Source organism: Erpetoichthys calabaricus, chromosome 3 (genome assembly GCF_900747795.2).
Source record: "Erpetoichthys calabaricus chromosome 3, fErpCal1.3, whole genome shotgun sequence".
Lineage (NCBI taxonomy): Eukaryota > Metazoa > Chordata > Cladistia > Polypteriformes > Polypteridae > Erpetoichthys > Erpetoichthys calabaricus.
Window position 1 is genome coordinate 284,660,483 of NC_041396.2, and position 12,210 is coordinate 284,672,692.

General features: G+C 41.1%; 1 protein-coding gene across 3 annotated transcripts in view; it reads right to left on the bottom strand.

Annotated features, from left to right (window-relative positions):
• Positions 1 to 2,862: 2,862 nt before the first annotated feature.
• LOC114649053 (endonuclease domain-containing 1 protein-like) overlaps positions 2,863 to 12,210 on the bottom strand; it is a 132,003-nt gene continuing 122,655 nt past the window's right edge. For 2 of the 3 annotated variants that reach the window (XM_051924368.1, XM_028798468.2), the window contains exon 2: positions 2,863 to 6,139. In XM_051924368.1, coding sequence (XP_051780328.1) covers positions 5,546 to 6,139 — 594 coding nt within the window. In that variant the 3' untranslated portion in view covers positions 2,863 to 5,545. The remainder of the gene's footprint in view (positions 6,140 to 12,210) is intronic. The other variant, XM_051924369.1, reaches the window with a different exon arrangement.

Consider the following 12,210-nt stretch of genomic DNA (forward strand, 5'->3'; position numbering starts at 1 on the left):
AGGTCCCACAGTTGACAATGTGAATCAGAGCACAATAAACAGGCCCATGAGGCTGAAAGGATTGTGCAGAGGCACAGATATTGGGAAGGCTAAACCACAACTCTTCCTGGAACTAGCTGCCCATCCAAACTGAGAAAATGGGGGGCAAGGGCCATGATCAGAGAGGGGACTGAGAACTTGATGGTCACTCTGGCTGAGCTCCAGAGAACCTGTGTGGAGATGGAAAAAAGTTTGAGAAAGACAACCATCACTGCAATACTCCACCAATCTGGGCCATGTTGGTAAAGTGGTCAGACAGAAGACTTTCCTCAGTAAAAGTCACACAAAACCTTGCTTGAAGTTTGCAAAAATCACCCAAAGCACTCTCAGACTTTGAGAAACAATATTTTCTGTTTGGATGAAACCAACATTGATGTTTTGTCTCAAGATAACCAAACACCATTCATCACCTGTGCTATACTATTCATGGTGAAGAATGGTGGTGGCAGCACCAAGGACTAGGAGAATAGTTAGGGTCAAGGGAAAGCTGAATGGAGCCAAGTACAGAAATATTCTTCATTAAAACCTTCATTCATCTCTTTCAAGACTTCATATGTCTGTAGTACTAGGGTGTTGCATCGTGTTAGCTATTATGAATGTAGTGAAAAGTCAAGCAAAATGACACCTTTTATTGGCTAACTAAGAAGATTACAATATGCAAGCTTTCGAGGCAACATCTTGCCTGAAGAAAGGGCCTGAGTTGCCTCGAAAGCTTGCATATTGTAATCTTTTTAGTTAGCCAATAAAAGGTGTCATTTTGCTTGACTTTTCAAGACTTCATATTGTTGACTTATTATTGGACTGATAACTTCATCCAAGGAGAATTACAACATCTGAGATACGATCGGTTACATTTCTTTTGTTTTTCCAGATGGACCACAGGCAGATGAAGAGACTTGCTCACAGTCACAAAGTGTCAGCAGCAGGATTTGAACCCACAATCATATACTTCTGAAGTCTTAATCACAAAGCTGCATTGCCTGCCTTTTTTCCAGAATGAGTATGATCTAATTGCAGCAGAGCAATATAGATTACAGCAACTGATTATATTATTCAGAAGCAAGCAGGTCTGTAATCACCACAAACAACTGTCCCCAGATTTCACCTTATATGACTGAGCACACAACGCACTCTCAAACAGCAACAAATAAAAATGCCAAGGCACTTCTTGGAAGATCTGAACCCATTGTTTGACATCATTGAGATCTCAGCTGAAACTCAATAGGAGACACTTGTGACAATACCAGGGTGTTTTTCGTCTGGAGAAAAATCAGAGAAGCAGAACACAAAAGAACATGTCTCCATTTTATTTCTTTCTGATTCCATTGTTGTCGAGGAGAAACCAAAATAAATATTAAGGAGATATCAATTTTGATTTACGATTCCTATGGGCAGAGGCAGAGATGAAATCTGTTTGAGGGTAAATCTCTTCACTCTGGACATATTTATCTGCACACAGAGAAACACCCACATATGAAATAAGTAAGTCAAAGAGACCTCCAGATTTGAACTTGATATTTTAGAATCAATTGGTAAAATGAAAAAAATGAGTTATTCAGAGTTGAATGGCTTTTTCTTTCCAAATCTCAACTTGATGAAATTTTGGAAACAAGTGGTGATTAGAAAAAAATGAGTTACGCTTAGCTGAATGGTCTGTGCTTGCCAAAGCTGTTTGTATATTAACTAGGGGGCTTCGCTCCCTGCTCGCTTCGCTCGCCAACCCCCCGTGCCTGCTTTGCTTCCACAGTTTCAGATGCGTGTTGTAGGCACCTATGTTCATTGTATTTGTCCATGCTGGGGCGTTTTTGTAGCTCCGTTAGTCGAGCTGTTTGGTTCTGGAGCCGAGACAGTTTTGCTTCCGCGGTTTAAGACGCGCGTAGTAGGCGCCCACGTTTATTTTCTTTATCGATGCGGGCTCGTGTTTGTAGCTCCGTTAGTCAAGCTGGATCGTTTTTGGAGCCGTGACCGTGACTCCATTAGTTATCTGTTGTTCACCGTTAGTAATATGGATAATTGCACTTACTGTTATACTGTTAATACTGAGCGTTTTCTGTGGTTGTACCGTCAGTGATGCATCACTGTAATGTGATTTACATATCAGTCGAGCTCGTTCGTTTTGAACCCGTGCCTGCTTTGCTTCCGCAGTTTCAGACGCGCGTTGTGGGCGCCTGCGTCCATTGATCGTGTCCAGGTAGGCTCGTGTTTGTATTGTTGAGCTGTATTGTGTTTGAATTTGGTGTAAAGTGTTCAGCGGTTTGTACAATCCCAAGCAGCACATTATTCCTAACTTCACTCTGCAGTAGTGCCACTCACAATATGGCGGTGACGCCTGCGCCTTCAGTCCGCAGTAGTGCCACTCACAATATGGCGGTGATGCCTGCGCCCTATATTTGTGGACCTGTGGGGCCTCTGTAGCCTCTTCCGTTTGAATCTGGGCTGCAGCGCAGAATCCTCTTTTTTTGTGTGGATGTGTCGTTAGTCGTTAGCTATGGGTGCGTTGTTGCTTCATTTCTCACTCACGTCAGTTGTGCTCTTTCGTGTTTGGGCCGTGACTCCTTCGTTCGCGGTGGATACGACTTTGCTTGCGGTTTATGAGATGCACGCTGTACGCGCCTGCGCAGTATGTCTCATGGTCTCATCGCCATGTACCTGCGTCCATTCCATCCGGTCTTTGCCGTGTGCCTGCGTCCATGCCATCCGGTTTACCATTCTCAGTTACTAATATGGATACACTATTACCTGCAGTATATTCAGTGCAACTACCATAAATTGATACGGTTTCAAGATTCATTGGAACTAAATAAATTCCCAATCTCACCAATATTGATTTCATCAATGCAAGTTTATTCAATGCAAAGCTATTGCTTCTGAAAACAAAACAATATATTGATTGCTAACAACATCATTCTATAGAAGCACTTAAAATTACACATTTCTTAATTAAGCATGTCCATTAATGGGTGAATGGATGGGTGCAAATATCAGCACTATATAATAAAAACCAGATGTCATGCAAGTTTTAAATTCCTTTTTTCCATTTAAATGAAAAAGATGCCAGTCACTTCAGTGAAAAAATTCCTTTAGAAAGGAAATTCAGCCCAACACCAGGAAGGAGGCCTCTCAGTGTGAGGTACATGCAGTCATTGGGCTTCAGCAGAGTGTGGTTGTAATTCAAAGAAAGTAATCCTTTACAAATTACTAAATACTACAAATTTTATATTTTGATTATAGGGCTGAGGGGCTAGCAAAATATATTCTAACTCCCCTTTGGATTTAATGAGAGTCCATCACAGGGCACACAGGAAAAACATACAGACCGTGACTGGAAATCATTGTGGCAACAAGACTAAAGTCTGTAGCAAAGTGACAGGGAGATCAACAGTACCAAAAGTTCTCTAAATTTCATTATGTGCTCAGACCGTAATCTCTAGTGGAAGTGGTTCAAAATAATTCATACCTGCTAATCATCTTGAGCTCTTATGAGTATACAATTCTTTCATTGCATTTGCTTTGCAAAGGCCTGCTTGTTTTCTCTTTCTGGTGTGGCTTCTTCTCACTTATAAACCTCTTGTTTTCCCATCTTCCAAAGTATCAGTGTCTCTTAGGTCTCTCCTCTATATTTTTTTCTCTGTTAGAAAAGTAACATTAATCTATACTTATATCCTTCTAAAGTCATGGGGGGGGGGGTGTGTGTGTGTTTCTTTCGCTTAGTGGCTATGACATTTCACTTTAGGAAAGGGTTGTTCAAGTTTGTCCTGGAAAGCCTGTTTCTTTTCAAACAAATTTCTTAATCAAAATTTAAATATTGCTTAAAAACATTGTTCCTGTTTCATTTTAGTTAACTCACTTCTTAAACTTCCCTCCCTTTAACTGCTTCTTTTAGTCTCCCATTTAACTAGTCAGCTGCCAGTTAACAATGGATTGTATGTGACAAAAGAACCAGCAGCTCATGTCTGTGTGTTTATCATGAAGTATCTGTTTTACTTAGTAATGATCAGAAGCTTTTGAGGTTCCTCCTGACCATTCTGAAAAAAGATCTGATGCTTTAGCGCTTCAAAAATATATAATGACACTTGGTGGTTTACTGAAATCAGAGCAGCCATGTGCTCGAGACAGAAGAGGAAGTATGTGTACAGGCCTTTGCAAAGTATCAGTCCTGCAGGTGCACTAAAAGCCTAAACATGTCCCGCATGTTCTTTGTGACCTGATGGTAAACATGTTGTCATTTAAATCCGCCTTAATAAAAGGTTAAGTATCTGTGTGTCTGTCTGTGAGTCTATATGGTTTCTATGTCTCTATGTCCAAAAGTCGTCAGATCACAAACATCTGGAGCGATAAAATGCATTTCATTTTCTATTCCAACAGATGGCACATCATAAGCAGTAATGCTGCTTTTACTAATGCCATACCAAATGTCATAAAGCAGAGACAGATGCAGTGCATTGTTCACTGCAAACATTAACTCTGAGGTCTGCGTTGATTACTTAGATTTCAACCCATTATATATGGGAAGCACAGCTATTGCTACAATAAATGTAAATTAGTTTGTGGGACAATTTTCTACAATAAAATAATATTTTACTTTGTTGTCTGAAACATGTAATTTATTGCCATGGTAGCAACCATTACAAAGAACTTGTAAACTACTGCTGATTTGTAATTACGTGACAAGGGATTTTTGCTGTTAATACTATCATCCCCTAAACTCTGATGATATGTTTTAGGTGGGTGTTATTGCTTGCTCTGTAATGTTGTTTACTTTTAAACGTGACCAGTAAATATTTTGCCAGAGTCATCCAGTGAACCATCAGAAGGGTTTGTTCTTTCTCGCTAAACCTTCTATATTTTAAAGCCTACTTTTCCTTTTTCCTCTTTGTGTCTTGCAGTCTGGGTTTGATTCCTGGTCAAGTCAGTGTCAGTGTGGAGTACCTTCTGCCTTTTGCCTGGTCTTCCCACTCATCCAGAACACATTCCTCTGAAGTCAATTGACGATTATTACTTCTGGCACATTCCGGTTGATTTTAATCTTGTACCAAATGATTCCCAGAGAGGCTCTGGCAGCTAAAAATCGAAGATGGAAATTTAAACAACAGATTGGTGGCTGGATGGGTGGAGTTGTCTTGATGTGACAGTGAGACCGAACCTACAGGAGAAGAAGGTTCCAGGCTTCTAATGAGGGGATATACTGACTGATTGTTCTAGGTTAAAGAAAGATTTATACTGCCATGATGGCATGTTTTTTTATGTCAAATTGAAGGAGTACATGAGACAAATCACATTGATATTTTCATTGAATAGCTTTTCATAGTACTCCATGAAACAACCGTGTTTTGCATGTAAGCCATCATTGTTAGCAAGCACGAATTACTTTAAGCCGTTATTATTCTTTTTTTATATATTTAAGGTGAACACTTTTATATTTTTTGTGCTTTGAAAAAAATGCACAAAAAATGCTTGTCCTGTTCAGGGAAACACTTTTGTTCTTTTCATAGACTTGGACAGGAGTCTAAGTCTGACAGCCATCAATTAGTTTTATCTCTTGATTGTACAATTTGCCCAATTCTTCTTCCAATTTGTTCACCGTCATGGTTTGCTTTTGGGCATTGTTATTGTTACGGACAAGGACACCTCCTGATTGTATAGGCCGCCCCATGTTATTAACGCAGCAGTAGGCACTCCAGATGTGGCTGGGCACGTACACACGATTGTTCACTTTTTTGCCATTGTCGGGGACAGCTCCTGTGATCACATACATTTGCCCACAGTGGCGCTCCATTATTTCTTTCATTTCAATTTCATGTTTGTTCCATATATTATTGTTGAGCTCCTTGTTCATTGCAACAACGTTAGTAAAAGTGAAGGTGGAGTCGCAGAACTCTTCCTGATTGTGGTGCTGCCTGGGATTTAAGTGGCCACGGTCGTAACCTTGCTTGGCTGCATCATTGTAGTCTTCATCAACAGCTTGACTTTGCATTAGTTTATGTTTTTCTTGATATTCTGGAAATTGACCTTTGCAACCCTTTTTGATGTTGTATTTTTTTATTATATTCTTAGTCTCTTGTATTTGTTGTGACTCTGCAGAAAGTTCTCGGTGTATAAGCTGAAATGAAAAGAAGGAGAATCATTGAACTGTTTGAATTTTTCTCACTTGTATTCACATTTCAGGCTGGTAAGGTAGAACAGTAATTAGTGCTTCTGCCTCACAGATCAAATGTCCTGGTTGCTATCTGAGTGTACTTTGAATTTCCTTTATGTGTGGGGTTTTTCTCCAGCTATTCTGGATTTCATCTCAATTTCTCATGATGTGTATGCTAGCTTAACTGGCACATGATCATAAATTGGCACATGACAGAATCCTGTGTTAGTCTGGTTTCCTGTCCAGCGTTAGCTCTGGCCTTATGGTCGTGTTTCCTGGATAGGCACTGGACCCTGCAACATCAAATTAGATTAAACATGTTTGTGGATTATATCTCATGTTATATTATCTGTTGTCACGCATGCTTGTCGGATGATCTCCTCACATAACCTACTGGAGTGAGATGAGGTGCTGTCACTAACATTCTCTTCATCTTCTCTCCCTGGAACATTGAATAACTGCAAAGTGGGGGCACTTAGCCCCGTCCCTTCCTGTTTGTACATTATAAGAAGCTCGGCTGCCCAGAATGAGCTGTCATATTTCCATGAAGAGAAACATGCCAGATGGAGTACAAATGAACGACCCTTACTTCAACTTCCAAGATCCTGTTACTTTATTATTGTGTACAAGAAGCTTTGTATTTTATAGCCAAAAGGTGTGATTTTGTTTTGGACTCTAGTTATTAAGCAGGACTACCTGGTTGGTGTCACAACTTTTCCTTTATACTGCAACATGTAATTCCTGCAAACAGCCTCACTGCACTTTGTAAATAAGGCAAGAAACACAGTAAAAGCAAAAAATGCTTTAACAGCCATTGTTCCACACACCTATTTACTGTGCTATACTTTCTTTTTTATAGTAAAAATTGCAAGGATGAACATGAGTACCTGGACATGAACATATCCAAGGACAGGATCTTGTCATATGAACACTACTGGTCCATCTAAGGTCCTAATCTAAATAACCAAAAGTAGTAATTCATGCTGCTTTCCACATCAAGCTCATGAGAAAACAGGGTTGTCCTTTTTATTTTTTTATATAAGTGGACTTTCTGTTTTCCTATACTGGCCTAGTGTTATATGATTGTAAATCATTGACTGATTCATTTTATTATAGTTATTATTGTTTTTGAATTAAGACACTTCCTGCAATCTTTTACTGTTACTTTGGTACACCATGCTAAATGCTGCTAAGTGGTCAATCTGACCTAGTGCACCTTCATGTTTACAATACAATACACTCTCAAGTTTACAATACAGCCCTAAGTCAACATTGGCTATGGGACAAGTGCAATATTACATACTAGCCAACCCGCGGCGTACCCATAATCAGGCCGCTTTTTTAATGATTTTTAAGCAGAGGGAAAAAATTAACATTTGAAAAATCCGGAGGAGAGGGGAAGGACGCCCATTACGCCCCATCCGTCATGCTAGTCTGCTGATTTCTCGTTCAGTAACCTGTGAGTAGTGATGGGCAGGGTGAAGCCTCGTGAAGCATCAACACGTTTGAAGCAATTGTGTCGGAAGTCATATCGAAGCTTCGAAGCATTTGACACTCACCTCTCTCGTGACACCTCCTGGCCATTTTCATTAACGTTACAGAAACTTATGATACACTTCAATGACGTCTGTTAAAAGTCGTATTGCTTTTATTTTTTCGTAGCTACAGACTGACAACGAAGAGAAGGGTTCGTCAGCAGCTTGTAATGTGTGATGTCTAAAAAATATAAATATAACTAACGCCGACAGGCAGAATGCACTATACGATAGCAAGGGTTAAATAAAATAAGGCAATAAGACGCCTCACCTCGTGCATTCCCGGCTCTTTCAATTAGCATTTACTTTTGCACTGTATCATTATAATCGCTCCTGTTATTAGTATTATAATTAACCCTGATCTTTTCTTGAGATCACATTTAATAGCCTTAATGTTTTCTTTGCTCTGTCATAATTAAAACGGAGTAGACAGAAAATAAAGTTGTATCCCTGTACTTTGCCATGATATAGGTAAGCACATTTGAGAAAGAAAATGTGAAATCCTTAAATCATAGGTGTCATTATTCGATCAAGTATTAAAATCTGCAGTGCTTCGAAAGCTCGACACAGTGTCGAAACCTGAGTATCGAGCGGCCCATCACTACCTGTAAGTCACGTAGAGTTTTCATTGTTGTTTGCGATTCTGGCCGCTTTTCGCGTACTGAGTTGTTCGGGAGTCACGGTTGAGAAACAGTTTTTTAATGTCTTTTAAGCACAGGGGAAAAAATGAACATGTGGCCCGGTGCATTCTTTAACTGCCTTGTGGCGCTGTAGTAGTACGGATGCTTTGCAGTAAGGAGACAGTGGAAGATTGTGGGTTCGCTTCGCGGTTCCTCCCTGTGTAGATAGCAAATTATCCGCAACAAACAAACTGTTTTACACGCTGCAAACCAATCCGCGCCGCTTTTTCAATGTTTTTTAAGCAGAGGGAAAAAAATGAACATTTGCAAAATCCGTAACGCTGCTTTCAGTAAGTACAATGCACACGCGTTTAATTTGCCAGCCGTCTTTTCTGGTTTGGGCTGCTTTTGCAGTGTTACCTCTTTTGTATATTATATCTTGAAATCCTTCGAGTTGCTAATTAACTAACTAACACCCACCCACTCAGCTTGTGTGAAAAAAATGTGCCCGTTCTTTCATCATTTTGTTGCAGCCTATCAAAGGCTTGGTGATCATGTTTTGTAGACTCAATATATATTGGCTTTTCACTCAGCGCGAGGGCGCGCATTCATCTTGGATTATTACATCTTGCTAGAGACTAATCTGCTACACGGCTGCGTTTGAAAAACCGACTTATCCCGGATGAGTTTCACCGGCATTAATGATTAGGAATCTGGTTGGAACAAAACCCTGCAGCCACAGGGGTTCACCACGACCGAGTTTGGCAAACACTGCTGAACAGAGACGAAACCGACTCAGGTGAGGGGCAGGGGCAGGGGCAGGGGCAGGGGCAGGGGCAGGGGCGGGCAAAGTAGTTGCAGCTATTGATTATTCAGTGTTGTTTGCCTGGGTGTCTGATCTGCTCAACAGGATACCCAAAGGTCGACAAGGGTGTTTGTGGTTCTGTAAGGTTGCCCTATTGTGTTCTGCAGGCTCTTCCAGGGGGGCTATCGGGAGGTAAGTCCTCTGTCTTGGAGTGGTTTTGCCCAAATTGGAAGTACTTAGGTTAGGCTGAAAAGAGAGAAGTCCACACAACCCAGAGGGTCAGTGGAGGAGGTGGACAAAGTGCATTTGGAAGGTGTAGAGGAGAAATTATAATTGTATGGATTTGGAGGAAAACAAAACTGTGGAAAGTATTTTCTTTAAATAAAAACATGTTTGAACCCAGATTGAAGTCTGAGTAATTGTGCCTGGGGTTTGGAGGTCTGTGAATCACCCTAGTGGCCAATATTTAATTAAATGATGTATTTACAAAACCTACTCATGTAAATATAATTGTAAATTAGTAGATCTGATCCCATGACAAAATGGAGCAAACTGCAAAAGTTAAACAATTTATATGGCAGTTATCTTTGGACTTAAGTCAAGAGCGTTTCAACGAATGTGGGGATAAGTACTGAACCGAACAGGACCAAAAACAATAGGCCTGTAGCCAGTGACAAGACTAACATGATACAAAGATTGGTCAATTATTTTGGAAGTTATTGTTGTACAAAGGTCTCAGGTTCAATCCAGAAACCATCCATCCATCCATCCATTTTCCAACCCGCTGAATCCGAACACAGGGTCACGGGGGTCTGCTGGAGCCAATCCCAGCCAACACAGGGCACAAGGCAGGGAACCAATCCCGGGCAGGGTGCCAACCCACCGCAGGACACACACAAACACACCCACACACCAAGCACACAGTAGGGCCAATTGAGAATCGCCAATCCACCTAACCTGCATGTCTTTGGACTGTGGGAGGAAACCGGAGCGCCCGGAGGAAACCCACGCAGACACGGGGAGAACATGCAAACTCCACGCAGGGAGGACCCGGGAAGTGAACCCGGGTCCCCAGATCTCCCAACTGCGAGGCAGCAGCGCTACCCACTGCGCCACCGTGCCGCCCATCCAGAAACCATCTGTTCTAAAATGTTCTGTTGCTGCTAGGATGTAGTCACCCAGGAGCACTGCACAATAGAAAAAAAGCATAATTTTCAGATGAAAAGTGTAATTTTATGATGAGAAAATAAATTTCTATTTTACACAGATACAAAGACACATACAGATGCCATGTTAAAATCAAGTGTTCTCAATGCTTTGAACATCATAGATTAAAAATCAGAACTTAACTTAATAGGGAATTTTTGTCCCTATCACCAAACATCCATTTCATCTGGGGTGGAAACTAATGCCACAACTGAAACCAGGAGAAAAAATGGTAGATAGGATTATCTAAATCATAATTGCCCGTGATTACTTTGTTCATGCTCTCCCTTCGTTAGTTTAGTACAGTGGCACTCATGGAAAAACATGAGTTAGTCGAGCTTGTTGAGTGGCAGTGCACCTCTTTTGAGTGTGACGAAGTTCCATGGCACAATGACCTCCCTTTATTAACACAGAAGGAATGAGAGGAATGCAGTGGAAAGAATCCTCCAACTCCTTGTGCCCAGACATGCCAATGGATTGTGGATGGGCAAAACAAACAAAAATACAGCATAGTTGTTTGTGTGTGTCTAACCTGTTGTCCTTCCTCTTTTCGTGTGCAGCGGATATACAGTAAACAGAGAACAGGGAGGACAGTCTCCTCAAAGCTAGTTGGGGGGGGGGGGAGTTTCCCTGAAGAAGAAATTAACACAAGAGGAAAAGTCGTTCATCACCTATGCTCTGTCTGAATTGACTGATGTGATAGCCACATAAAGAAAATAAAGTAGCTGAAAAGTGCTTCTTCAGCTAAAAGGAAGGATTTGTTCTAGTGGTAGTAAATGTTTCTTTTCGATACACTGAGAGGACCTTCTACTGTAACAGAAACTGATCTTCATTTACAGAACAAAGTGGTGAAACAAGCGCAAAAGTGCAAAAAATCACACCTCAGGCAAAGTGGCCTAAAATTCAAAAGAGAACTTAATTTTTATTTTTATTATCTGTAAAATATTTCCAATTAGTAGATTAGTGTGTTATTCAGTGTGTATTTATGTCTCCATGTTCTGGTATTAATAAAAATAATATATAAATAAAACATGCTTTTTGGGAGACACTTCAGAGTAATCTTTATAAATATAATCTTTATATTTGCACTCTCAAATATACTGTAATAAGAGCTGCATCCCCAGGAACTTTTTAATAAGGAAATGATTAGAAGATTTATATCAGCTGAGTTCCATTTATTCTGATATTACATTAGCTTAAACACAAAATTAAATGCAACAGGAAAACTGCAACACTAAACCACCATGCAGTATGTTTATTTGACAATAGTACTACAACTACAAATATATTATAACCCATGGCATTTGGCCTCAGGATTGGGTCACTGCTTTTTGCAGATGATGTTGTCCTGTTTGCTTCATCAGGCCGTGATCTTCAGCTCTCTCTGGATCGGTTCGCAGCCGAGTGTGAAGCGGCTGGGATGAGAATCAGTACCTCCAAATCCGAGACCATGGTTCTCAGCCGGAAAAGGGTGGAATGCCCTCTCAGGGTTGGTAGCGAGATCCTGCCCCAAGTGGAGGAGTTCAAGTATCTAGGGGTCTTGTTCACGAGTGAGGGAAGAATGGAGCGTGAGATCGACAGGCGGATCGGTGCGGCATCCGCAGTAATGCGGGCTCTGCATCAGTCTGTCGTGGTGAAAAAGGAGCTGAGCCGCAAGGCGAAGCTCTCAATTTACCAGTCGATCTATGCTCCTACCCTCACCTATGGTCATGAGCTATGGGTAGTGACCGAAAGAACGAGATTGCGAATACAAGCGGCTGAAGTGAGTTTCCTCCGCAGGGTGTCTGGGCTTTCCCTTAAAGATAGGGTGAGAAGCTCAGTCATCCGGGAGGGGCTCAGAGTAGAGCTGCTGCTCCTCCACATCGAGAG